This window comes from Tinamus guttatus, unplaced genomic scaffold, assembly GCF_059628265.1.
Source record: "Tinamus guttatus ecotype Peru unplaced genomic scaffold, ASM5962826v1 Tinamus_guttatus_pri_ptg000004l, whole genome shotgun sequence".
NCBI classification, from domain to species: Eukaryota; Metazoa; Chordata; class Aves; order Tinamiformes; family Tinamidae; genus Tinamus; species Tinamus guttatus.
The window spans coordinates 13,820,112-13,846,664 of NW_028288538.1; the positions used below are offsets into that span (position 1 = coordinate 13,820,112).

The 26,553-nt window shown below is 38.7% G+C and overlaps 1 protein-coding gene across 4 annotated transcripts; it reads right to left on the minus strand.

Moving 5' to 3' along the window:
* Window positions 1-255: 255 nt before the first annotated feature.
* Window positions 256-25,844, minus strand: SLTM (SAFB like transcription modulator). Of its 4 annotated transcripts, none has more exons than XM_088520015.1 (21): window positions 25,581-25,844; window positions 24,822-24,909; window positions 16,243-16,307; window positions 15,666-15,851; window positions 15,137-15,184; window positions 14,153-14,180; window positions 12,330-12,744; window positions 11,715-11,764; window positions 9,601-9,719; window positions 7,990-8,139; window positions 7,790-7,899; window positions 7,542-7,702; window positions 7,080-7,171; window positions 6,701-6,864; window positions 5,497-5,671; window positions 4,802-4,926; window positions 3,716-3,886; window positions 2,775-3,086; window positions 2,211-2,346; window positions 1,308-1,465; window positions 256-919 (listed from the first exon to the last, which is right to left on the minus strand). In XM_088520015.1, the coding sequence occupies exons 1-21, from the start codon at window positions 25,773-25,775 to the stop codon at window positions 811-813; spliced, it is 3,057 nt and encodes a 1,018-aa protein (XP_088376141.1). In that variant the 5' UTR covers window positions 25,776-25,844; the 3' UTR covers window positions 256-810. The 4 variants fall into 4 exon arrangements, with proteins under 4 accessions (XP_088376141.1, XP_088376128.1, XP_088376135.1 ...); XM_088520002.1 differs by having other exon boundaries at window positions 2,211-2,358; window positions 2,775-3,093; window positions 3,726-3,886; window positions 12,330-12,798; XM_088520009.1 differs by having other exon boundaries at window positions 12,330-12,798.
* Between the last annotated feature and the right edge of the window lie 709 nt (window positions 25,845-26,553).

Genomic DNA, 26,553 nt, shown 5'->3' on the forward strand with positions numbered 1-26,553 from the left:
TACTCTGATAGATCTGAAAAACAGGCATGCTTGAAAGACAAGCAAGGATCCTTTTTAGTCAATCAGAAACCAAACTGTCATGCCATAGCACAGCTGCTGTTTGACAGGTAATGGCTTTATTACAACAGAAGGCTCCGGGAGCTTTGAGCAAGCGTGCTATTCACTAGGATTTGTCAAGATTGTTTTGCTTTGCTGTGTCAACATGTCAGTTTTAGTCTCTCTTCCTTCCCCAAAGACCAAGTTTCAGAGACTTACTAGAAACTATACAGAATATGAAGGTTTATTTCAAAAGAATACATTTGCAAGAATACACATAAATGCACTCAAATGTAACAGTACCTTCTGCAAAAATAGGTTACATAATACCCAGTAATGCAAGAACAATCTTATTTCTCTACAAATTAGAAAGCAGAGAAGAGCCTGGACAACCTTCAAAATGGAGGTTATAGTTGTGTATGTTGTGGTAAGTAGCTAACTTTAAAGCATGACACCACAGAGCTAATGTTGGTAAATTAAACTACTAGCACACAGCTGCAAACTATTCTTTTATACAAGATTAACAAATATTTTGGTTCCAATTTGTTTTACACAGCTCTAGTGCCTCAGGGAAAATGCTTATCAAAGATACACAAAAACTATCCAAAATTACAACGCAACTATTAAAATGCCTCCAAAATTGAGAGGAAAAGTAATCATGTTAAATTAAAAAAAAAATTAACCAGGATTTCTAGACAAGATTTCCTGTTTTTAATCAGAGAAAGTTTACAAGAGATTTCAATAAGTTATCTTGAAACCAAGCAGTTGCAGATCTTAGAATCTTCGTGGAGGTCCACCTTTAAACGGCTTAAATCCTGAGCCACTTCCCCTCTGCATGGAATTGCCTGTGATCTGTACAACTCTATTAATTGGTGAAGAGTTACTGGAAACAAAGGTTTTAGAAAAGTGTTAAGTTATGATAAGTATCTAAGAGCTTGGTGTGCAGGTAAGAACATTGTTACTTCTCTTATCACTGTACTGTTAAACTGAAGTCTCAAAAGAGACTTGAAACCATGCAAGAAAAAGGCTTTACAAGTCGTCACTCGCTTCAAAGAGTACATGAATAGTGCAGCTGAACCAAACTGCCTAACGCAACAGATCTAAACACCGCGGAGCCTCTGCTGGCTTGGAAGGATGAAGTGTATGTTGTGCAGCAGCAACCCCTTCCACAGCAAGTCATGTTGATTGCTCTGAGACTCTTATACTTCTTAAGCACAATCAGAGCTTTGAGAGCTCAGTGGGGGAGTGAGAGGAAGGAGTATTTTTTGTACCTTGTATGTGGAGACATCATGCCACCTCCTCCACGGCCATCTCCCATTCTCCTTGTGTCATGATACCCACTTCCTTGAGAACTAGGTCCATGCCACTCTTTTCTTGGTCCAGTTTCACGACTATGGCGTTCAACAACATGTCTGTCTTCATTATAGTGCTGGAAAGAAAGTGATAGTCATTTTCATGAAGAAAGATGTATTTTTGTCAAGCCAATATCAAAGAGAGACCACGACATTTTTCAAGAAAGCTAAGCTTGCACTTTCAGGTCTCTGGCAATAATATTAAAAGTCAAGCATCTTAACATGTCAGTCCATTTGCACCTAATCCATGCTTGCAAGACTTGTAAAATTATTTTTAAATAATTGCAAATTAGTTCCATTTTGTTAACAACTATGCTTGTGCTTTACTCCCACTTCTATCTTGATCTCATGATCATGGACAAGCACGTTCCATGTCACTACAGAAAAGGAAACTACTGATTTTTAAACACATCAGGAGCTAGTGTCATGAAGCATTTAGTATGGAGGCTTTAAAGACAAGTAATACAAATGCACCTTAGGTTACAAGTACAAACTGTACTAAAAGTACCAGGTAGCATAAGGTTAGGATCGTGAAAACACAGGAGGATGCCTAATTAAAAAGGCTAATTAGGAACTCATTCAGGTAGGATAGCCATTGCTCTGATCAACCTGTAATAAGCTAAACATAACTAGAGTTCTAGATATTTGGGGTCTTTTTGTTTGTTTTAAAGATGTTTTAAAACAAGAACTTAGTAATAGCACACAACAAACTAAGTGCTACATAAAACATTAGCATATATTCTGGCAATATCATCAGTTCACTTGCTAGCAATTATTTTTATATTTCCCAGTGACTCCGTCACACACACACAGGTTACTCACTTGTCCGCCTCTTTCTCCCATCACACCTCGTTCTCCTTCCCTGCTTCCATACCCAGAGGCGCTGCTACGGCTGCCAGGAGGAGCACCTCGCACGTGCCCCGACACGTCCCTTCCCGAGCGTTCTGGTCTCTCTCCTCTGTAAAAATTACTTTTATCAAAAATTTTGTTTCAGTATAACAGAATTGGTACCAAAGCACAGCACATACAGATTTTAAGATTTTTTTTCCTGCATTTTTCAGGTTCCCAGCCACTTGCACTTACAAACAAATCTTTTGAAAATTTAAAGGGCTTGCTAAATAATCAAAACTGACATATGTTTGTTTACATCTGTGTTTTGACATAAAAGCCTCCTTATGGTGTTACTCTGCATGATCAAGAGTACACTGCTTGGAGTTAGTATCAGGTTTACAGATGAGGTTTAGTGTATATGACAACCTATACATAAGTTTTCCTAGTTTTGCCATTCTTCAGGAGTGGCTTTGTTCTCTATTTAGATAGCAATTCTTCAGGAATTACTACTACAAGTAGCATCTGCAAGAGATTTTGGGTATTCAACAAATTTACCTGCCATCCCGTTTGTCTGTGCTTATGCTTCCTTCACTCTTCCAACTTGTTTGCCTAGGCGGATTTGAACCAGTCTCTCTTGGATGCCGACCATGGGGTATTTCAGGTCGCTCATGAATTATCACTGTTCTTCTTTCATCTCTGTCTCGCACTTCCCGCCTGTCCGTATCTCTAAGTTCACTTCTTGGCTGTGGTGGTTCATTTCTTCTGGACTCACTGAAGTTCTTTGGATATCTCTCAAACCCTGGCTCTTCTCTTCGTGCTGTTGGGCGAGTCTTTTTTGCTTCACCTTGATTTATAAAACGTTCTCGCCTAAGTAGTTGAAGTGGGAAAAAGTCATTTGTTTGGTCTGTATCTTACCCTTACTTTAGCACATACGCACAAGCATGGGTAAGCAGAAAAAAATACTACTCTCCTTCACATTACATATTTATTACAATGTACTTGATACATATATCAAAGATCCCTACCACATCCCTACCACACTAAAATATATTGATTTCTGCCATTATCATTTTGAGCCCAACACAAGTTCTTATCTAACTTAAGATTTTTTTAAATAGATTGATGCGTTCATATTTTGTAAGTGAGGTACTTAAGCAAATGCCTGAGCCTTTTACATTTTCCTCTCTAGCATAAAGTGTAGGGAATGCCAAGATTTTGAGTCAGCTTGAAACTAACTCTACTTCATTGCAGCATAAAAGCAGAAGACCAGAAACTACATGTAAAAAATTCTTTAAAAATGTCACTAAGAAAACAACACCCAGCAGCTTATTTAATGTCCCCAGAGAAGAATGCAAATGGTCAGTCCTGAGGATACTACTGCACTTCTATTGCAACACAACTGCATAAAGCCTTTAATACTTAGGTTGAATAGTTAGAGTGAAATCCATAGAGATGTTGGCAGGCATCCAACATCCTACCCTATTAGTTAAACTTACCTATCAAAAGAGGATGATGGAACAGAAGAACCCTCTGGATATCGTCCCCTTTCTCTGTGATCAAAATCATTAAACCTATTCTGCTGGCGACTATAATCTGAACCATGACTAAAACGTGCATCTGTATCAAGAGCCATCTTCTTATTCTCATTCCAGTAAGGATCATCTCTCCTTTGAGCAAAAAGGAAGAGAACACTAGCTAGTTATAAAGATCCAAACAACGGACTAATATATATATAGAAAAAAAAGATGCAATATATAGCAAACAGTTTATGTTATACATCAATATAGGCCTGTTTTAAAGGCAGACAATTCAATAACTATTAATAAATGCACAAGAAATTTAGATAAAACTCTACTCTGTATGATAGTTAAAAAAAAGTTTATGTATGTATACACACAAACACACAGGCTTTCTCAGGAAAGGAAAACACTGAGAAAGTCACAGCCCTGCTCTTGAGGAATATTCACCTTTTTATGATAAGAACGTGAGACAGCAGAACATATTATTAACAGCATTGAAGACTGAAGCAGTCTTCTGTCCTCCTGATGAAGAAACACTAGTGTTCTGCTACTGCACCTACCATAACCACTCACAGTTATATTCCACTAGTACCTATGTCAATTTTATAGCTTAGGCCCATTCTTACTGCGATGTAAAGATCAATGCATGAAAGCCAGTCCAACTCATGTGGCTCAGTAGCAGATCAGAGACATCCTTAGCTTTTTTAAAAATTAACAGCCATCACAATGACTCCTTTAGCCACAAAATTTATTGGAAATATGAGTTCTCAAAGTATAAGCTATAAATTTTAACCATCAAGACAGAAGAACAGCTTCTCTCAATAAACTTACTGAAGCCAAATTTTCTTGGTATAGCAAGAATTTGTTCACATGATGCTTCTCTTAATCCAAAACTGTCTCTGAAAATAAGGTATGTTTCTTACTTGGCTAAGACTAAATGGCAAAAACAAATAAATACTAGAAGTTCAGTTCTTGCACAAGACTGAAAGTTCCAGGTACAAACACATTCTCGAGCTGATTCTTTTCACTAGGGACTACAAACCAGTACTTTGAGAATTATACCTGTGATCTATATCACGTGGACGTTTCAAAGAATTCCTTTTTTCCTGTTCATAACGAAGTTGCTGCTGTTGCCGACGCAATTCTTCCCTTTCACGAGCAATACGTTCTGCTTCTTTTCGGCGTTCCTACCATAAAAGGGAAGGATGAATTAACGCACCAAACCCCAGATCTCTATTAGTAGTATCTATAAAACGATCATCAAATACACAAAACTAATACTTGGTATTTTTTTTATGAAAGGCTATCTGACATAATTTATTTATGGATAGTATGCAACATTAAAGAGCATGAGAAATACTTCTTTAAGGACCAGAGACAACTGAGAAGCTAGAACATTTTCCAAGTAATTTCTTGTGCTACTGCTATGTTCACTGCCCCGAGATGCCTCTCATTAGGTTTGTGCTGACGCTGCTCTATAGGCTAAATATGACAATTAGGTTGAACTTGTATAGACAGTATGATCCATTGAGCTTCAGCAGGAATATCAGTGATGGATAGGTACAGCCAGTACATAACCAGCAGCAAGAGCTTGCTATTAAATTACGAGTCGAACAAACACAGACCGTTGTCGCTGTACATTGTTCAGCTGGGCTGAGGACTGGGCGAGTGAGTGAAGAGAAAAAAAACACTCACAGAAAGTATGACTGGGGTTATAGACCAAAGTGACACTGCACCGCAGTTCAAAATATGCGTACCTGTTCGATACGAACACGCTCTCTTTCCAACCGTTCCCGTTCCATTCTTTCCCTCTCTAGTTTTTGTCTTTCAATTTCTAATCGTTCCCTTTCCCTCTGCAAACATTCTTCTCGTTCATGCATTATTCGTATGCGTTCTCTCTCACGACGCTCTCTTTCAGCGATTTCTCTTCGCCTAAAAAACAAAACAAAGAGGCAGTACTGTGATTTGCAGCAGGCACTTAACTGAAAAATTCCTTTTTATCCAAAACTAACCTTACACCAGGCAGAAACATTCAGCTATGTGGGAACAGGCTACTGGCAGCAGCCATTGATTCAGAATTCTACTGCTTTTAGCCCCAAACTGCCAAAGTGTCCGTTAGCAAGACAACTGATGCTAGGAAAGACAATTATTGAGTATCACTGTTTTGAATATATTCTAAGCTAGCTTCATACTGGTGTGCTGTGATGCAGACAATGACAGCTACAGGCAGCCTAGCAAAACAAACGTTATTTGGAGCTTAAACATCTCACTATGTCAAGCATGTTGTCGTCTTGTCCTCTTCAAGCTAGCAAAGACTCACTGCTTTCTTGCTACAGAAAGCAGCAAGGCTGTCTTACACAGGTTAGGTATACTTGTGGACAGCCCATTTCACTTTTTCCGTTCCTCTTCCCACCTCCTATAATAGAGCATTTGAGAAGCAGGAATGCCCTCTCTATGCCTGCTGGGAAATCCTCTGCTTAGGAAAATCCAGCTAATGACATGAGGTATTAAGATATCCTTTGAAAACTTTGAGTCATGCGAGAAGAGCAGCATAGATGAGAGTATTCACCCATTAAAATGCATTTAAAGAGAAAAGATTTTATTATGTTTGTCATTTGGACATAGTTCTCTGTACCGATTTTGTATTTTATATCAAACTATCAACTTCTCATTTCGTCACAAAGAAACCTAGCATGCAAAACAACTGAGATACACGCCCCCCCAACAAACACAAAGACAAGTGCAGACACATATGTTAAAGATTAACATATTAAGACACATATTAAAAGATTAAACACAGATTTTGCAGACAATTATTTGTTTGAAGATACCATTAGGTAGAACACAGATCATAACATCTGAGTAAGGCTTGACAGAATGCATTCTAATAAGAGTTTTAAATATAGCATCTGATTGGTTAATGTTTTTAAAATAGTCTTTAGCAAAAAGTTGAATTACTACCTTCGCAGTTCAACAGCTCGTCGTATTCTTTCCAATCGAACCATGTGTTCTCGCAATCTCTGTTCCTTCATCTTTTCAAAAGGCAAGATATCCTTTCTACCCCTGTATTCCCTGAATTTCACTTTATCTTGAATAATACGCTCTTTGTTCCTCAATATCTGTGGCTATAGACAGAGATTACAATGGTTATTTCAGAAGTCTCATTCATTTAGGGAGATTTCTGGATGCTATTTTCATCTTAGCTATTTCAAAGCATACAAAGCTTCCGATCTATCTAAGCTTAACACAGTTTGTAATTAATTGATTTTTCATTGAAGGCTATCAACTGTAAAGTAGCATTAAATCAGAAAAGGACTGTGCCAAATCTACAGATACTTACTTTATCAAACCTTCCCCTTCTAACTGTCCTCGTGTGGCCTTGGTCTCCTTTTGTTTGATCTAGGACTACAACTTGACCTGGGCTTTTACTACCTAGTGAGAAGGAGGGGAAAAAAAAAAAAAAAAAAAAAAAAAAAAAAAGGGGAGAGAGAAAGAGAGAGGGTTTAAAACAGACAAATCCTTAGTTGCCTATTATAGATTTTCCTTGATTAAGTTTTTGAATCTTTAAACTAAAGTGTTCCTGGTAGGAAAAGCATGCCAGCACACATCTGTGTAGTTTAGTAGTTATACAAAATATAGAAGCTTTTACAACAGTTTTTAATTAAAGTAATAGATGTAACTAGAATCTTTTAGAAAAAGAGTACGTGTTTAGTCATCTTGTTTTCTGCAAGAGCAAGAACATGCCCCAAAACCAAGCCAGACACACAGATTCAACAGGAGGAAACACTGCTATATTGCATACTTATTCTTTTCTTTTCTTCATTTTTTTTAGTGGATTCTTGATTAGGGCCACTTGATCCATTATCACTCTTCTCATCTTTACCTTCTGTTTTCTTGGCTTCTTTACTTTCTTTTTTTTCAGATTTCTCAGATTTCTTTTCTTCTTTTTTGGTTGATGGAGTTCTTGTTAGGAGAGAAATACACAAATGCAGTGAGTAAGGTTCAACTTAAATTATTCTCCAGCACTAGAAGATTCATTAAAATCCTTACTTGCTGGTTTTATCACTTGATGCAGTCTTCTTATCTCCCATGTTTCTACCCGAACTAGATTTCTCATCACTTTCTTTCTTCAACTCCTTTTTGGAAGGATCGCCTTTCACCTATATTTTTTCCAAAAGCAAGTTAGGTTAATATATATTATTGCCAAAGGTAGCTTATTTTGTGACAAGTCTTCACCTTATTAAACTTACTTTCTCAACAGAAATTTGTTGTCCATGCAGCTCTGTTCGATGAAGGTGTGCTATACATCTAGCCACTTCTGTACTAGAAGACATAGTTACTATGCCATAACATTTTGCCCCCGGGCTTCGTGCATTTGTAACCACCTTTGCACCAAGTACCTACATAAAGAAGTTATGTTTAGACTTTTAGACACATTTCTAGAAAGGAAGAAATGATACTCAAATATTTTTATACTAGTATCAAACAAAGGAAAAAAAAAAACAAACCCGCAAAGCGAAGTGATGCTCTAAGTTTTCAAAAGCTGCACAGGAGGTTGCAGCTTTTTAAAAAAATTTTAAGCATGTAATTACTTAAGTGCTTTTTTCAGACTTACAATTTGATGGATGGACACCTCCCTTTCCCTGCTCCAAAAAGAAAGACTCTTCCTGCCACTGACTGGCAGCTGCTGAAATAAGCTCTATTATGCAGTAATTTATTAATTCTTCAAAGGCCAGTAGCAAACATGTCAACTACTTAACTTCAGCAAACAGCTTTTTGACACCCGCTTCTCAGGTGAACATTAAGTGTGTGTCCCCGCTGCCTGTTAGAGCTTCTAGAACTACCAGAGCAAAATTTCTTAATTTAATTGTGCTCCAATGCAAAAAATTCATCTTTTTAATAACAGGCAATGTTACATTCATTTATTCATATTTTCTATATTTATTTAAAAATAAAACTTGGGCAAATATATGTACTGAGCATCTTTATAGAAAAAAAAAAAAAAACAGCCAAAGAATGGAAAGCGCTAGCACATTGTCTCAGGTCTCAACACCTGTCAAGCCAGTAAATAAAATCATCTGCTAAATTCATTGGACTAAATCACATATCCAAAAACTAGTACAGAGAGCTACTATTCAAAGTTCTAAGATTCTAACTAGTTCCTAAGATGTAACAAAGTCATAAGAGCGCTGGTTTATATAAATACGAGGAATTCACACAGGTATCAATAACTTGTTTGACGAAAATAAGGACTATAAACTGTTTTCAAAATAATACTTAGCTCCTATAAATTCTGCAATGTTCTGTGGAGTTCAAGTGTTAAAATAAGTAAAATTCCAGAATACAGGCTGTAACCAAGTTCATTAAGAGACATTCATAACAGTACCATTCTTGGTCTGTTTTTCCCATTCAGAAATTCTGCAACCACATTTTAGAGTTTCACAATGCAGCAGGTACTGCCAAGGCTGTATATACCACAGTTTTACCAGTTGGCACACTATCTTAAACTCATGGTTCAATACAGTTGCCACACAAGAATAACCATTGTTATTTAATTTCAAAATATTTTCTTTAAACTTAAAGCCAGTCCTGAAAAAAATCATAATACTGACATTACTTTTGTGTCTATCTTACCTCAACAGAAGAAGAATTTCTAAAGAAAAAAAGAATGCTTATGGCTCACTCTGTAAGCATGCGCTCTTATTTTAGGTGCTGGAATACTGGACTTTTAGTTTATATTGGTTAGACATTTCATCTTAGAGTTGTATTTAAAATGAAACATTTCTGTATTTGAATGGGAAGGCGGGAGAAAGAGAGGAGAGAAATACACAGCACAGAGGGTACGACTCCACATAAAATACCTTTCCATATTTGCCAAAGAGATTTTTCAAGTCAGCAGCTTTTGTGTTGGAAGAGAGTCCGCTCACCCACAGGTTTCTCGTCGAGCTTCCACTGCTACTACTAACACTGCTTGCACTTCCTGAAACAAGTGTTACAGAACAGCCAAAAATTAATTAGGTAGAGGCACCGTGAACACACAACTGAACTGTTACTGAGAAGAATAGCTTAGCCTGTTACTTTTAAGTAACTGTACATCCCGTTACCTTTCTTCGCAAGACTTACATAAAATAATATACACCATAAGATTTCACTCATTTACACAGGTATTGAGATCAACAGTTGGGCTAATTCATACCTCAAAAATAGAGACAGAAAAATTCTATAATCCACTCTTAAAGGCATGCTTTTCCCCTCATTCTAGTATCTACATTTAGTTTCAACTTCTGGTTCTTATTAGTAACTTCCACTGCAAGCAGTCTTTCTAGCACCCAACATTTGTCTTTATACTATTCTCATTACTAAATAGATAACTGAAAGGTAAGTAGAAGAGACTTAATTAATCCTCAGTACATTTTTCCTACCCTCCAGAATAATGTGCCCTATTTCTGCAACTTTCTTGAATTGTCTGCCCTCCATGCAGGGCAGCTTTACAAAAATACTGCTGCTAGCACTGGATATGCAGCACACCAAAAACAATTTCACACATACTAAGGAGAAGCAGGATAAACATTACCTGCCTTAAAAATATAAATGAATAGATTACATATGCTAATATGCTATTTTAGCAACAATATAGAATAAGAAATCAAATGACCAATGTAATCATGTTACTAGCATCTTCTAGCCTTCTATTATTTAGCTCAGCTCTGACTGTCAACTACTAAATGTATGCACTGCTTTCGAGCATGTCAAAACGCAGCCAGCCTTGCAGACAAAACCAGTCTGGGCACTCCCACTTAAGAGGCGGAAAAGCGGGTGGTGCCTAGGATTTTACAGAGTAGTTTAACCACCTCAGGAAGAAGGACCAATTCCCTTCTTCAGTACGTCAAAATAGAGTAGGAACAAAAGACTACAAAATCCTTCAATCTTTTTCAACTAGGATCATCTTGATAAACCTAGATTATCATAGTAAACTGTAATGTACTTATAATAGCAATAAACAATGCATTATAATTAAACAAACATACTACACTGGCTTTGTATATGTACTTTAAGACAGTCTTATTATAGTTCCATGTTACAATAATCTTGCACGCTACCTGTAACATGAACTTTATCGATAGATTTTAATTTCAGTGTAAACATGTAGATGTCATGAACAGACATGCACTTACTAAAGACTAATTTACATTTGTCATAAAACTTTCTCCTCAAAAATTCACTTATCAGATAAAGTTCCATTTACCCATCTTCAGTCTTAAAAGAGACTGAAATTAAGGTGTTTTGACGGAAAGTTAGCAGGCAGGCAAAATAAGAAAACTCATGAACTAAAAAGAATGCATTTGTTCAACTCTGAAGCATCAGTATGACTGGTAACATTAATGTGCTCTTAAAATGCATTCTGTAATTTTTTAATATCATAATACTGAGTTTATACTAAAAGACAAATTCCAAGACATACCAATAGCTCTGATCATAACCCACTGAACAGCTAGGAGTGCAATCTTGCTAATTAGCATCTTGTCTAGTATAGTTGACAGTTCATTTTATTTAAGAATGAACTAGGATTAAAAAGAAGAAAAAAAAAAAAAAAAAAAAAGGACAAAGCAAACTTCATTGACATTAAGTACTTTGTAAGTATTCTTTGGTTGTTTTGTCCACATGAAGGGCTCTATTTAGATTACAAAAGGCATATCTGAAATTTATATCTTCTGAATTGCAAGGCTTTGTTTTGGTGAGAAGTGGAATCTATTTTGAAGTAGGAAAATAATTTTTGTTTAGTGCTTAAAATGCATATTTTGATCTTAAGAAGAATATGGGATCAGAGGGAAAAAGAGCTGTTACTAGTGACTACTATATCTCAAGTATAATTTACTATAGCCAGATGAAATCAACGATATAAGCCATTTGAGTATACAGCAAGAAAGTTCTCAATTCTGGTTCATGACAATTCGCTACCCTAGTTAACAGTTACCTTTATCATCCTTTGATGTTGTCTTGCTTTCTTTAGACTCCTTAGTAGAACTAGAGAAGCAAATTAAATCAGAAGACAATTGAAAACACAGAATTTCATAAACACTGCATTTTATACTGCTAATACTAATACACACATTAACATTTCAAAAATAAAAATAAAAAGGGCTAGACTGGGTTATACTTGAACAAATGATTCCCTTATGGATTCTTGCACTGATTTTCCCCAAGATGCCTGAAGATCTAGATTTTCTGACAACTCTATTCAGTGGATATATGGCCATCTTCTCCAGATTTCAGGACGGGGACTTGACTTCATTTTGTGTTCTTAGAACTGATAGCTGTTCATTACCATCATCACAAGGACATTTAAGAAACTCGTCAATTTGAAAAAAATAAATAAATGCTGACAATTCGACAATGCAATCAGTAGGACATAGTGTCTATACGAAGATCTTGAATTTTAAAAAGTAACTTATGGCGGTCAAAAAAAAAATCTATAGGCAGGAGCATAGGATACTAATTATAAGATTCTTGCTGCTACCCCCTTAATGTAGAGTGATCTTATTGAATGCTGGTACTCAGTATCGTAAAGAACTGACATAGAAAAACAAACCTCTTTGCTTGACCAGAGGCCCCAGTAGACGAGGGACCTTTCTTCAAAGTATCCTTTTCTTTGTCTCCAGATTCTGCTTTCTTTGAACCTTCTCTGGCTTCCTTCTTGACAGGATCACCCTTCACGCAGTCTTCCTTCTTACCATCTTTATGGTTCTCAGTCATCTCATAGTCCTTGCTTTCCTTCTCCAGGCTCTGTGAAATGATGTCCTGCCCATCTTTTGGCTTACTTGCTTCGGAATCTGTAATTTTCACATTTTTACCTGTTTCTAGGAGGTCATCACCATCAAAATCCAGAGTGATGGCATCTTCAGCCTGGATTGTAACCGATATGTTATCATCCTCAGCTTCTTTCACAGAGGCGTTAGCTTCCATCTCTTCATGAGCCGTGTGATCAGCCTCAGCTAGGCTTTCTTCTGAAGGAAGAGGTTTAGATACTTCTTGTGTACCATCACCAGAACCTGCTTTATCTAAGAGGATTTAACAGGAATAAATATGGCAAAACAAGAAGTTTAAACAATTTCATATGCATAAGCTAGAATAGGACCTAGAAAATACAAAGCCAGTTATTAGCACTGATGGAAGGTTAGAAAAAACACAAGGTGTATTAACACATATATAAATCCTCTACCCAGGATCACTTATTCTTCATGGCAAAACACATTTTCTAGAGACAAATACCAAAACATTAGGGGTCAGAATATGGTTCCATCCTGTAGACACCCGTTCTTCAGAAAAAGTATCCATTTTCCAGTTTAGGCTTTAGTGTGCCATAAGGAAATCGTTGCTTCAGATGCTCACAGTTGGACTTAATCTGTGTTTTGAGTCTTCTTGGTCTTAGAACTTCTGAGCTTCCCAAATCCAAAAGAGGTACAGTCTTGGAGTATTTCAGTCTTCCGGGTTGGTGTTCTACTTGGCTTTTCCTTTTTCCAGTTGTTTGTCAGTCAAGTCATTGATACAAGGCTGCTGCAGAAAAACGAAGAGTGATCTTTAATCCAGAGTTCGTAGAAAAATGGTTCCATCTTCATCCACTGTAAGGATTTCCCATTCTCAGTCCCACATCGGCGTCTCCAGCAGTATTCTTGGATTTGCACAGAAGAGATGCTTCAGCCGTAGGGTCCCTCGTAAACAAGGAGTCTGTAGTTTTATCCTGTAGCTTCCGTATTGTTTTTTGCATCCTGTGTGAAGTGATGGTGTCCCATGTCCTTTCTAGTCCACTGTAGGTAGAATCCTTAAGACTTCTGTCCAGAAAGTCTGTTTGACCAAATGCATTATATTCCTTCTATAGTTTCACTAACCAGCAGTTTAAAAAAGGTAGCCACTCCACAGGTTTCCAAACACTTGCTTCACCATTTTACATACAACTAGCACTTCCAAGTGACAGTAAGTGAAGCATATGACAATCCATACATTTGTTGGGTGCTCAAGTTCCATGTAAGAGTGTACCATTTCACTCAGTTAAACATCAGTTACTGCAGTGCAAGTTGGAAGTTTTTGTATCAACACTTACCGTATACTAAAGTGACTGTCCTTGATTACTATGCTTTTTTATTTAGTTAAAAAAAAAAAACTCATAGTATGACAGTTATTATACATCCACCACAGTAACTGATAAGTACTATAATCAACTCTTAAGAGCAAGATAACTTAACTCTTGAGAGTGAAATAACTACAAGGATTCCAGATGTTGAGTTTAATAGGGAGACAACTGATACTTAGTACTGGAGACAAGCCTACTATTAGTAAAGAGACTGAATATTACAAGAGAAAGTTTTCTAGTCTACCAGACTAAAGATTTTGAACTCTATTAAACTTCAAACATACCTTTCTCATTTTCTTCCTCTTCACCATCCTGCAAAAGAAGGAAGTCAAAACTAAGCATCTCCTACTAAAGTACAACAATTCATATTTTCTATAGAATTTCTAGTAAAGGCAACCAAAAACTGTTTTCAAAGCAACAATCACCTAGTAACCAAGCCTGCACACCCTGTCAAATTACTGAGAGTTTGTACCAAAATTCAATGGTCAAACTTTTGCAGTTTGCAATTGCTTGCTAAGTGCTACTTCCTTAAGTAGGATATTCCCAAACTGCCCTTCATCTTGCTAAAATCTTCCAAATGAAAGTCACATTTGACTTGTACTTCAGTGAAATGCAAGCAAACCCATCATTAGCTTTGAAATCCTAGGAGACCAATTACAAGCTAGACAAACTTCCTCCATTTAGTATTTCAAAGTGAAACATAGTTATTTTAAGAAATTATTTCTGATTTAGATATCATTATCTTTAGAGAAACAAAAGATGCTGTATGAGACATCACTTTTTCAGGCATCAGTTCCACATATTTTAAATTTACTGGAACTCAAAATGAAATTTTGAACTTAGTTTCAAGTGTTAGTATTAAAAAACATAATAATGGTCCAAAGACATGTTTTGAATTTAAAATGGAAGTGCTAGACATAAAAGCTGGCATTTGGCACAGCCTTTGAGTTGTTTAAATGAGCTTAGAAGACATTCTATGTTAAAGCCTATGCACTGAGTACTCCCAGCTGTAGAAGGGTGTAGCCACTCAAAATACAGTATGTTATTTGGCAGTCACAGTTATCTGCAGAATATATACATATATATATATATATATGTGTGTGTGTGTGTGTGTATATATACAAAAGAATATATCTTCCCGTATTGTTTACCTGCATTGAAAGCATATGAGTCTTTAACACGCATGCTAGAACAAAAAGTCAGTCTAAAATGATCTTTTCTTAATCAATTGAGATGGATAATCTTAACGAAACTGATTTGGAACTTACATGGACAGTTGGAAAAGTATCATCTTCTATGTCTTGACCTTCGTTTTCCTATGAAAACATAAAAGGACTTGTCCAGCAAGCTATTTGCAAATCATTTATAAAATGTAGCGTGAAGATACTCAGTTCACTCAGGAAAACATTTTAGCTTAACAGATACACACTCAGTAAGGTAAACACCAGTGTGCAGATCTCCTGACTTGCATCTTTCAGTTCAGTATTCTCATTATGTATGTTACCAACAGCATCAGGGAAAGGGATGACACTGGCATTCAGTTATGCAGACAGCGGACCATGCTAGAATTTTAGCAGGTACCACTATGTTTGTTTCAGCACTATTCAGATACAAGTGAAAAAGAACAAGAGTGCCACACTACTATTTAGACATAACTGAACAAGACAAACTAAAAACAATCAAAGAAAAAAACATCCTAATTCTGACTTCCTAGTAACACAGGCATACTCAGTAAAATGTGCATTTTGATGATTAAAAAAAAAAACTTGTGTAAAAAATAAAATAAAATAAAGGTACCTGGTTTTCAGAATCCTTTTCTGTGTCTTCTCTTGTCTCTGGTGGCTCCAAGTCATGGTATCTTTTCTTTTCTGCAGTTGGCAGTTCTTTAGAATTCAAATTCTCATCTTCAACAGATTCTTCAAAGTCCTTTAATTCATCATTTCCATCTTGATCACTTGCATCTTGAGTCTCTAATTCACTTTCCTTTTAATGTGAACAACAAATATCTAGCATGACTAAGGGCATTAGCTAGATTCGGAAATATTCACTGCTAAGCTCAATGTTTCTACTAAATAATGGATCACAGTTAATCTCAATACTTAATTTATAATCCTACAATGAATTTGCTTACATAAATTCTATAGGTAGGTAACTTGAGATTTGGTTAACCTATGGGTTAAAAATAAAAATAAAAAAACAAACAAAAAACCAAAAGCAAAAAACAAAAAAAAAAAAAACAAAAAAAACACACAAAATAAGTTTTGTACATGACAGCTGCGAACGCAGAAAAAAGAATGCTCCAAAGTATCCACAGAAAATATCTGTTACAGAGCATTTCTTAAAAAAAAAAAAAAAAAAAAAGGTATTTTATTACCTTGACAAAGGAATCTTCTTCAACTGATGCATCACCAGTTAATTCATCAGCTTCCTGCTTCTTACCTGAAACAGATGAAACAGAATATGCTAATTTGAGCTGCTACATCCAACAGGCCTTAATACTGATCACATACAAAGCATTAGTTTATCTGCACTGTTTACTATGATATAAGCCTCCCAACGCCCCCCCACTTTTTTTTTAGGCGAGGGAAAAACATCAAATCAGTGTTTATGAACACCTGATATCAATTCTGTTTCATAAACAAGCAGCTACATTTATGTTAATAAGCTTTACCTCAGACATCTACTTTAAATGATAATGAAATCTGAGAAAGCATTAGAGCATTCTACATTTCTGAAATTACTGGAGTTAAGTAACTTTTGACTTTGTAAAGGTTGGAAAGGACCTCTGGAGCTCATCTAGTTGGCCTCCTGCTTCCAAATACAATCAGATTGCTTAGCATCTCACCTAGCTGTGTTTTTAACTATCTACAAGTACTGAGATGCCACAGCTCTCCAAGCCACCTTCCTCGGTGCTTTTCATCACTAGAAAAACCATCAACGAAAGAGAAAGGTCAAGCACTCAGCTTTTTAATATATTCTTTTGCTTACTAATGTCATGTTACATGTAACTGTTCTTCCAGTGTGCGTACGCTTTTTTTCCCCTAATAAAAGTAGTTCATGGAGATGATGACTACCAGAATTCCCTTTGGAATCCTTTGTACACTCTTGATCTTCTACAAAAACAAGACTAAAGAACACTAGCCCTAACTAGCCTGACACATATGCATCATTTTTATAACATTCTATATCTCTGAAATACTCTATTCAAGATTAACCAAGGAGGAGGTTTTCAGTAGCAGAAGGTACAAAGGCAGTCCTGTTAAAAGCAGCTTCTGTTAGAAGCAGCTTCTATTGGAACTTGGTATCAATAAAAAAATACAAACGAAATAACACTCATGTAACACACATGATTTCGCTTTTTCGACAATACTTCTTCACTCATAACTTCATCCACCAAAGGATGGCTAAATAAATTCTACAGATACTCCATAGGAATAAGATAGGAAAACATAGGCCAAAGTTTGATACAGCTTGATACAGCAAGCCTCTTGGAATAGTCAATTTTGTCAGCAATGGATTTTTGTGCATGAAATCTTCTAAATTTGCACTTCTAATTTGCATTTCAAAGCAATGCTCAACTAGAGGACAAGGAAATAGACTTCTGGTTTTTGTTAAGACCAGCAGCACAGGTATACTCAGGGAAGCTATCTTTCCTCAAAGAGAGGTGTGAGTTTACAAGCAGGAAGGACAGATTCTTAACGTGCATCAACATCCGATATCTGAAAGCAAAAGAAACCCAGATTCTGGATGTTGGTTTTGACTTTCTGTAATAGAATCTGCAGCCACAGACATCTTAGGTATATATTTAAACGGAAAGCAGTGAGACAGACATCTATACACATTCAGCTATTTTCTGTTTTGTCTTTCTCACATTTCAGCTCTAGTTTATTAAACATTAAAGTCCAAGTTATTTCTGCATTTCATATCCCGTTAAGCATACACAGATGTAGGAAAACACTGGCACGGCAGATGCTAGATGCTAAAAGTGTCTATTTAGCATGTAAGATCTTGGAAGCTGCTTAAATCTTCAATTCACTCATTTTGTCTGAGGACATACAGAAACATAGAAAAGACAGTATGATCTCCAGTTAATCCTATCACTCTGCAATGACACTTAGGGGAGTACATTTTAATCTGTGCATCCTCGCCAAGAGGACGTTATACCTCTTAGTAATGATGTCCATTTTTTTTTGTTTGCTACTACAGTAAGGGACAAGACACAAGGACACATTTTCCACACTCTCTCTTTAGCGTGCTTTGCATCAAAATCCATAGTTTATTCCAAGCACCAACAGTATTCATAGAAGACCTAAACAGTGACCCACACTTCCCAGCCACAAGCCATAAAGATTTACCCTGTCAGTTCAGTGTTTCAGGTTACTCTCATCTGGGACAAATTATGCTGTTGGAAAGTGGCACTTCAAGGTCCCAACGCACATCACTTCCATCTGTTGGTATAGGTTTTTAATGGCAGTAACTGCAAAAAACTGCATCCACAAAAATGCAAAACTCTTTCCATATTGGTAGTCATCCACAGTGGCGTACTGAAAGGCATGTTTGGCTTATGTCTCTGGATAACTAAAGTCAGTTCACAACAACTGCCAGTAGTCGTGAATTTATTCAAGAACAGTATCACTTAGAAGATAGATGGGATTAAAAGGCTAGATAACAATTCCTGTCAGAACAACTGGACCCTCTGCAGACAGCAGGCACGGCAGGTCTCAAGTCATACAAGTTGCCAATGCATAATAAAGTTTCTCATGTAAAGATTATTCATCCAGTAGCTATTTAACTGTCAGTGGTATAAACACTGCTCCTTGCAAATCTGGATGCCTGCACTAACATGGATATTAATTTTCATTGGCACAGTGGCCTCCTTCATAAGCCATACTCAACCACCTTTCTGGCAACAGCAATCACTATGTGCTGTAAAATTGCAACACAGTATTAACATAGAGAATGAGCTTCCACCTGAGAAATAAGCAGATGATTTGGAGCATATTTAAAAATGCTAGTTTAACACATGTGGGTTCAGCTTTCAGTTCATTTATAAGCCCTAAGGTAACATAGGCTTGTTCTACTCATTTGGTCCTATGCATTCAGAGTATACAGAATTATAGAAGAGGACATTTTATGTAAGTCTTAATCAAAGTAGACATCTGCACAAGTGGAGTGACACACTTGTCACCAAGTTTTAGAAAAGTTAGTGACTGCAACTTTCCTGATATTACTGCTGAAACCCCAAACAGGGACCTGTTGTGCCCGTGCCAAAGATTCATTAAAAACATGCTGCAGAAAAAGAAAAAAAAAAAAAAAAGAGGAAGAAAAAAAAGTATGTGATGGAACAAAGACTTTATATGTTTAAGAGATCTGCTGTTGCAAGTTGAATAGCAATATTAACAAAAGTAGATTATCCATTCACGTTACTGTCATCTTAAACAGTATCACAAGCAAAAAGAATATTTAAGCTTTCTATAGCTTCTGCAGGACACTACTGTTAGTTATTTAAGGGTTTTAGGTGAACGTGTTTGGCAAAGTTGGATACTCTAAAAAGCAAATGAACTGTTCACAACATTTATCCTTATTTGCAACCATATGACTAAACATTAATGTTTTCTAGGGCAACTCATTAGATAATGATATCACTCACACCTTTAACGAAATTATTTGGGAAACATTTGGCAAGATTAGTTCTTCCTAAAAGCCTTACCTAGGTGGTGCACACCATTTACATTTCACTTCAATAAGGCATGACGTATCATAATTCAAAAGACGAAAGAAACTTTCTAGTATTGGGAGCCCCTATATAAGGTGTTTCCAAGCATAAGTTTCAAAAATATTTTTCTAATCATAGAATCATAGAATGCTTAGGGTTGGAAGGGACCTTTAGAGGTCATCTAGTCCAAGCCCCCTGCACGCACAGGGTCACCTAGAGCACGTGGCACAGGACTGCGTCCAAGCGGGTTTGAAGATCTCCAGAGAAGGAGACTCCACAACCTCTCTGGGCAGCCTGTTCCAGTGCTCTGTCACCCACACTGTTAAGAAATTTTTCCTTAAGTCCCTGTGGAACTTTTGATGCTTCAGTTTCTGGTTGTTTCCTCTAGTTCTATCAGTGGCCACCAGTGAAGAGAGGCCAGCACCATCCTCCTCACCGCCTCCCTTTAAGTACTTATAGACACTGATCAGGTCCTCTCTCAGCCTTCTCTTCTCCAGGCTGAATAGGCCCAGCTCTCTCAGTCTCTCCTCATGGGGCAGATGTTCCAGGTCCCTGACCATCCTCGTAGCCTTGCGCTGGACTCTCTCCAGCAGCTCGTTGATTAAAACTTACAATATCTCACAATTCTAATAAGCAGAACAAAACATAAAATAAGTTAATACCTCAAGAAAGAACCTTTTCTACACATCATATGCTAATGAATGCACACACACAAAAAAAGATTTACTTTGAAGAATCATTCTCTTTATAACATATGCCATTCCTCAGAAAGACAGAACTACATTTATTACTTTCTTATGATGCAAGCTACCTTGAATAAAGTGCCCAAGAAAAAGCAGAGTCTCAAATGTTTGTTTAGCATTAAGAGAAAGGGTTAGAAGTTTGCAGGAATATCCAGAGTGGTTAAATACCACTGATCACATACCTAGAAACCAAAATAAGTTAACAAACCAAACAAATTGCAAGTCAACCACGACTCACATGCCTTGTAACATTAACAGTCCTAACTAGCTAGAGATGTAGTAACATTATCTTCAAGTGTAAATCCCGAAAATAAGCCGGGAGAGGTCATTTTTCCATCTTTACAATTTTGTTTAGAAAGTACAAGGACGACAAAGCCAGCCAATAAATTCAAAGCAGATATTTTCTTCCTTTTTTCTTAAGGAAGAGGTGATCAGGTCAACAAGATCAGAGAGAAAACTGGGAGGAAGATTAAATTTAATAAGAATAAGAAATAAAATTTAAAACTCAGGTTATTCAAGATTAAAATCAAGACATTTGTAGTAGCATACAAACTATGTTGTGTAAGCAGTGCTCATATGAGACCCCTATTTTCAATGCAATTTGGAATCCCTTATTTTATTCCAGTGCTGATTCACTGAGCAGGAAAATTCTGATCTCCTTTGGGCAAGCTTGCTGCTGCAGAGCACAGTATTTCAGAAGTCAGCCCAAAGAATTGTATTAACAGATGTTAAAACAAGCCAAACAGGGGAAAAGCAAGTGAACAGCTTATTGAACAGAATTATTTTAATATTTCTGGAAGACAGATGACAGATTGTCCCTGCTCCTCTTTCCTTTTAAAGGCCAATATTATACAACTTATTTATGGTTTTCAGTAACCAAACAAGCTTTGCAAAGCCAGAAGTACCCAGGTAGCAAGCAGAATAAATCAGTCACTGCTGGTTGTCAGCATCTAATCTAAAAGACATTATTGTCAAGTTTGAAATAGAGTCGCGTAGTAACAGGTGTCTAACAAGTCTTACAAACTTGAAAAGTAGCAAATTAGCATTTTGGCTTACATTAACATTTTGAATTTAAGATTGTTAGTCTAAAGTGAGTTCTTCATTTCACACTAGCTCCAAAACTTAGCAGAAAAATGACTTCCAATCCCCACACTATGATGCATGAATAAAATGCTACAATATTTTTGACTGCAAAAATTCAAACAAATGTTCACAACAGAGATATTTTAAGATATTTCTTATTAGCAATAATTTCCTATACATATCCAAATAAGAAACATCATACTCAGGGTTGAAAGGAACATTATTTTTGAATAGTGTCATCTCTTTACAAAAAGAGAAATGAGCCCATAGCTACTAAAAGCAGTGGTGGGGAGGCACAGCTGAAGCTGTTAAATTGGGTTTGATTTAGCACTTGGTATTTGTATGCAGAAAGGGCCTTTAAGTTTCCAAAATTTAGCTAGCAAAAACAACTGAGCTCACCTCTGTGACTCAGCTAGTTAGACATTCTATAATTCTTCATCCCAAATGTTTAACTGTCATTTGTTAAAAAACGGGAGATTTTAACTAACCTGGTGATCGCATGCATTTCTTGATACATAGATACACATGGCTACTTACATTTCATCTAAATTTGGAGCTAGTCAGCAAGGAGAACTAAGCCTCATTTTTTACACAGCATCTCATGCTGCAGAACTTTGACCATTTCTGACATCATTAAAAAGAAAACAAACAAACAACAAAAAAAAACAAGTAGAAGGAAAAACAGAGTATCCTCCCTCCACTATGCCTCTCCAATTGAGCCTGCACCAATATTCTGGATGAAGCTTTTCTGAAAGACAGCACTGGGGAACTGGCCACTTGACTTGGACACAGACCTAAGAGCTGCAGCAGAAAGGGGTTCAAGACACATTCACATAGAAACCCAATGGCCACCTGACAGAGCTGATGCTTCCTTTGGAAGGAAAAACTCTTTCCTCTGCTGCATTTGTCTCTCTCTGACTGCTGCAAAGATGTTTATCTGTTACTCCCACTCCCTGTCTTTCTCTAGGGCTCTACTTTCTCTAACTCCAACAAATGTCTGCTGTCCATACCTTCCTTTGCACAGCAACACCGGCAAAAAAAATACACAGGACTGACTGGTGGCACCATTCAGTTTACCACAGGTTAGCAGTAAAAGAACCAAAATAAAGACCTGTTAATATTAGTCTGAAGCTATTTAAGGGGAAAAGCAGGCATTAGCAGAAGGCCTGGAGCAATTTGTCTGCACATCCAACAAGGGAGGCAACAGCCACTATTCATAGTGAAAAGCATGCATATACAACTACCAGGGTCAAGACAGCTAATTTTAAGAGAAAATTCAGTCCTATTGAAGCTGATGAACATGCATCTCCTACCCGCCTTCAAGAAGTTCCTCAGTGGCAAGTCACAGAATGGATTTATCAAACCCTGCATTTCTCCACTGTGGGAAAAGCCTCTGGTTACTAGCAATATACTTCAGCATGCAGAGGTCTGAGGCACAGTGTGCGTGTGTATGAGGGAAATAACAGCATCAAAATTTACACATAATGGAGTAGCTAAGAATACAACATTAGTAGAACATCTTTCCTTCCAACTTAAAGATAGTGAAACAAATAGTAGTTCAATAGGATTCAAAGATATTTTCCGTAAGCAAATGAGTGAGTTTTTCTTGTTTCTCTTGAAGAGTGCTACTTGAAGAGTAGCACAGCAGAAGCATATTCTTGGCACAAAATCTGTTCATGAGACTTTCACAATCCAAAAAGTAACCAACTCTAAAGAGTTTTAAAATGAGCAAATAAGAACTTGAGGAGGGTCATATTTTGCTTAGAGGTACCAAGAATGTAGGATGTGTCATACGTAAGCCTTATGGTTTACATACAGAGAAGAGTTGGCAGTGAGCAGCTCCTGAAGCCTTGCCTCAGGCAGTAACATCACTGGGAGACGGACTATCTTCGTGGAGGTAAAATAGTAAAACTATCCAAGAGAGTAATTCATCAGAAGCAAATTCAAACACATCATCACAACATTAGCTTGGAAAACAGAAGGATGAAAAGCAACAAGAGACATTCATCATAGAAGAAAAGATAACCATTTAAGTCCCTATACTGCAAATTGTAGAAGCGTTTCCTTATTTAGCTTTCATACAATTTTCTCAAGCATGTTGCCTCTGCAGAATAGCAAATAAAGTAACTTCACAGGAGGAAAAAAAAAAAATCATTATTAGCCTACTTCCTTTTTCATTTCTCTAGTGAAGAGGTTAAGATGTTAAGTTATTCAATCTTTCTATGCAAGTGTATGTCATTTTATTACCAAACTTGCCTTCTACAGCACTAGACTGCAGTCTACGCTTACTAGAAGTGTAATTAATCACTTCTATCACAAAACTTAATACACACAACAATGGTACAAGTTTGATCATTTCCGAAACAAATTATCTATAGCACTTGTATAAACACACCATGAACATATGCTCGATAAAGAATGATAGGCATAAAACAGAAATTTCCTCCGCCAACATTAGCTGATGGGTTATGGATGCTCCCAGAGCAAAACCTCCAAAACTCACAAGTCACTATTTAATTAGGTGCAAGAAATAAAAAACGACGTAATCGCTGCTAACTAAATCCATTTGTAATCTAAACAATAACTTTCCACCACAAAAAAAAACAAGAAATCTCAAGTGAACACCTTGTTTTACAGAGAGCTGTCAGAGCACAGGCAGCAAATCCTTAATTTATAAGTCCTATCTCGCTTCAGTAAAAAGTAAATTACTGAATTCACACAACACACTCTTCAGCCAGCGCCTTCTACCATGTATCACCATGGACTCATCACTGACATGGGTCTTGGTCCTTCTTATAGCTTAATGACCTCTACTGCTCCCCAGGTACCTTGGCCACAAAGGTACAACCATTATCCACCTCCAGCACTAGAGCTGGGCACCTATTTTATATCTGGGAGGCTCCCCATTCAGACTCTCTGTCACAGGGTATATTCCACAAATCTCATATCACCTGCACAGCCTGACCACACACAGCTTAAGCCTCCAGCAGCCTGTACAATCACCACCTTGTAACACATCACCTAATACTCTCTTTTTCCATTTATACCCAGTATCTCCATATATCACAAAGCTCTCTAAAGACCCATTTTTCTAAGTATGTCCCACACTTCCAGGGTGGATACATGATGCTGGGAAATGGACATAGCCATTCACAGAAAAAAAAAAAAAAAGGCAAGTGAGAGAGGTGCTGATGACAGGGGCAGAGGAAAAGCAGAAAGACTTTAGAAGTAACATGGTGACTGAGGACAAATAAAAAAGAAAAGGTGCCATACATGACAGAAGGCATAGTCTATAGAGTCACAGCTACATCCAAGTTTCAGACCACAGTCCTGTATTCTTACTTTAAGGTAACATATACAAGAAAAAAAAAGTCAATTTAAAGCCATATCAATATATAAATAGGTTTTAACCTTTGCCTTTCGTTGGTTTCTTGGTGGGTGTGTCAGCTGAAACAGTTATTTCAATATTGTCTGGATCGCCTCCTTCCTCTTCTATAGCCTAAATACGATGGAAAAAAATATCTTAATGGGAATCTGAAGACTGTGACTTAAAAAAATACCGAAGAGTCAAATTATTAATTCTTTCTAACTAAGGCAGCAGGACACAAAATAACTAAAAATAAACCTTTTATTTACATCTCGAAAAGCGCATGAGTACACCAAAAGCAGCAGTTTAATCCGTTAAATTGACATTTTCAAGGGACAATGCATCAGAGATCAGCACATTTCTCTCGGGAAACATAACACTAGCAGGCTGCTCTGACAGTCGCTCTGACATTAAGGACAAGCCAAAAAAACAGGAGGGAAGGGAAAAAAAAAAAAAAAAAAAAAAAAAAAAGCGGAGCGCACCCACAGAACGAGCCCGGGCCGGGCCGCGGCGCCTGGCGAGGCGGGCGCGGCGGTGCCCGGACTGCGCCAGCGGCCCGACCAAGAGGGGCGTGACAGCCACCAGGCCGGGTCGGGCGGCGCTGCTCGTGGCACAGCAGCCCCTCGGCCGGCACCGGCAACGGCAGCAGGGCGGGCGGAGGTCCCGCCCCTCGCCCCGGGGCGCCCGGCAGCCCACGAGGGCCCCGCCCCCGGAGCCGGGCGGCCCGCGACACCGGCCCGGGCAAGGCCCGCGGCGGGTCGCGTCGCAGCGGGCCGGGGTTGCGGCCTGCACTGGCCTCTCACCTGCTTGAGTCGGGAGATGAGCACGGTCTTCACACCGGTGACGTCCAGGTTGCGCCGCTTCAGCTCTGACTTGAGGTCGATAACCCGCAGCTCCGTGATCTTCTTGCTCTCGGTGGGGGGCGCCGCCACCGCCGCCGGGGCGGCAGGCGCCGCGGGAGCCCCCGCGGCCGCGGGAGACGAGGCGGCGGCGGCCATTTTAGAGCGAGTGAGCGCGGCAGCTGCACGCACAATGAAACCCCCTCCCCCCCAGGCCGGCCGCCCAGTACCCGGATGGAGGCCGCGGCCGACCTGGCGGCGCGCAGGCGCGCTGCGCTTCACCTGCCCGCCGCGCCTCCCGCCGCAGGCGGCCCACGGAGCCGCTCCGGGGCGGTGGCGCTCAGAGTCGGGAGGTGCCCGGAGGGGGCGAGCAGGCGGCGGCGCAGGGCTTAGGCCAGGCGAGTGGCGCGGGACTGCAGCCTTGCTCGGAGCCAGAGAGGAATCGGCAGCTCCCGAGCGGAGGCCGGGCCGGGAAGCGTCGCGCTTCCGTGGGTGCGCGGCGCTCCACTCCCTCCCCGGGCGGGGGCAGCGCTGCCGCCGCTGTTCGAGCCGCGCTGAAGCGCCGCGGGGCCCGGTACCTCGGCCGCTAGTCCTTACAGCGAAGCGTCTGCCAGGGCTCTGCCAGAACTGTTCTTTTTCTTAAATAAAGGCAAAATGGGGTAATTTACACGCTACTGGTGCCTTTGTTTTCGCGCTGCCTAGCCGGGCTGTGCCTGGGTCCTGAGCCCGCCGAGTTCGGAGCCGCACGGAGGGGCTGGAGCCGTTGGGGCTGGAGAGGCGCGAGCGGCCGCTGAGGGGAGAGGCGGGCGGGACCGGGCGCGCTGCGCAGAGCTGCCTTCGTGTCCTGAGCAAGTGCTCGCTGATGTATCCTCGCACCGTTTCTTAAGGTGAGACTCCATAAGAAAACAATAGGTCTTAAAAAACAAACAAACAACCC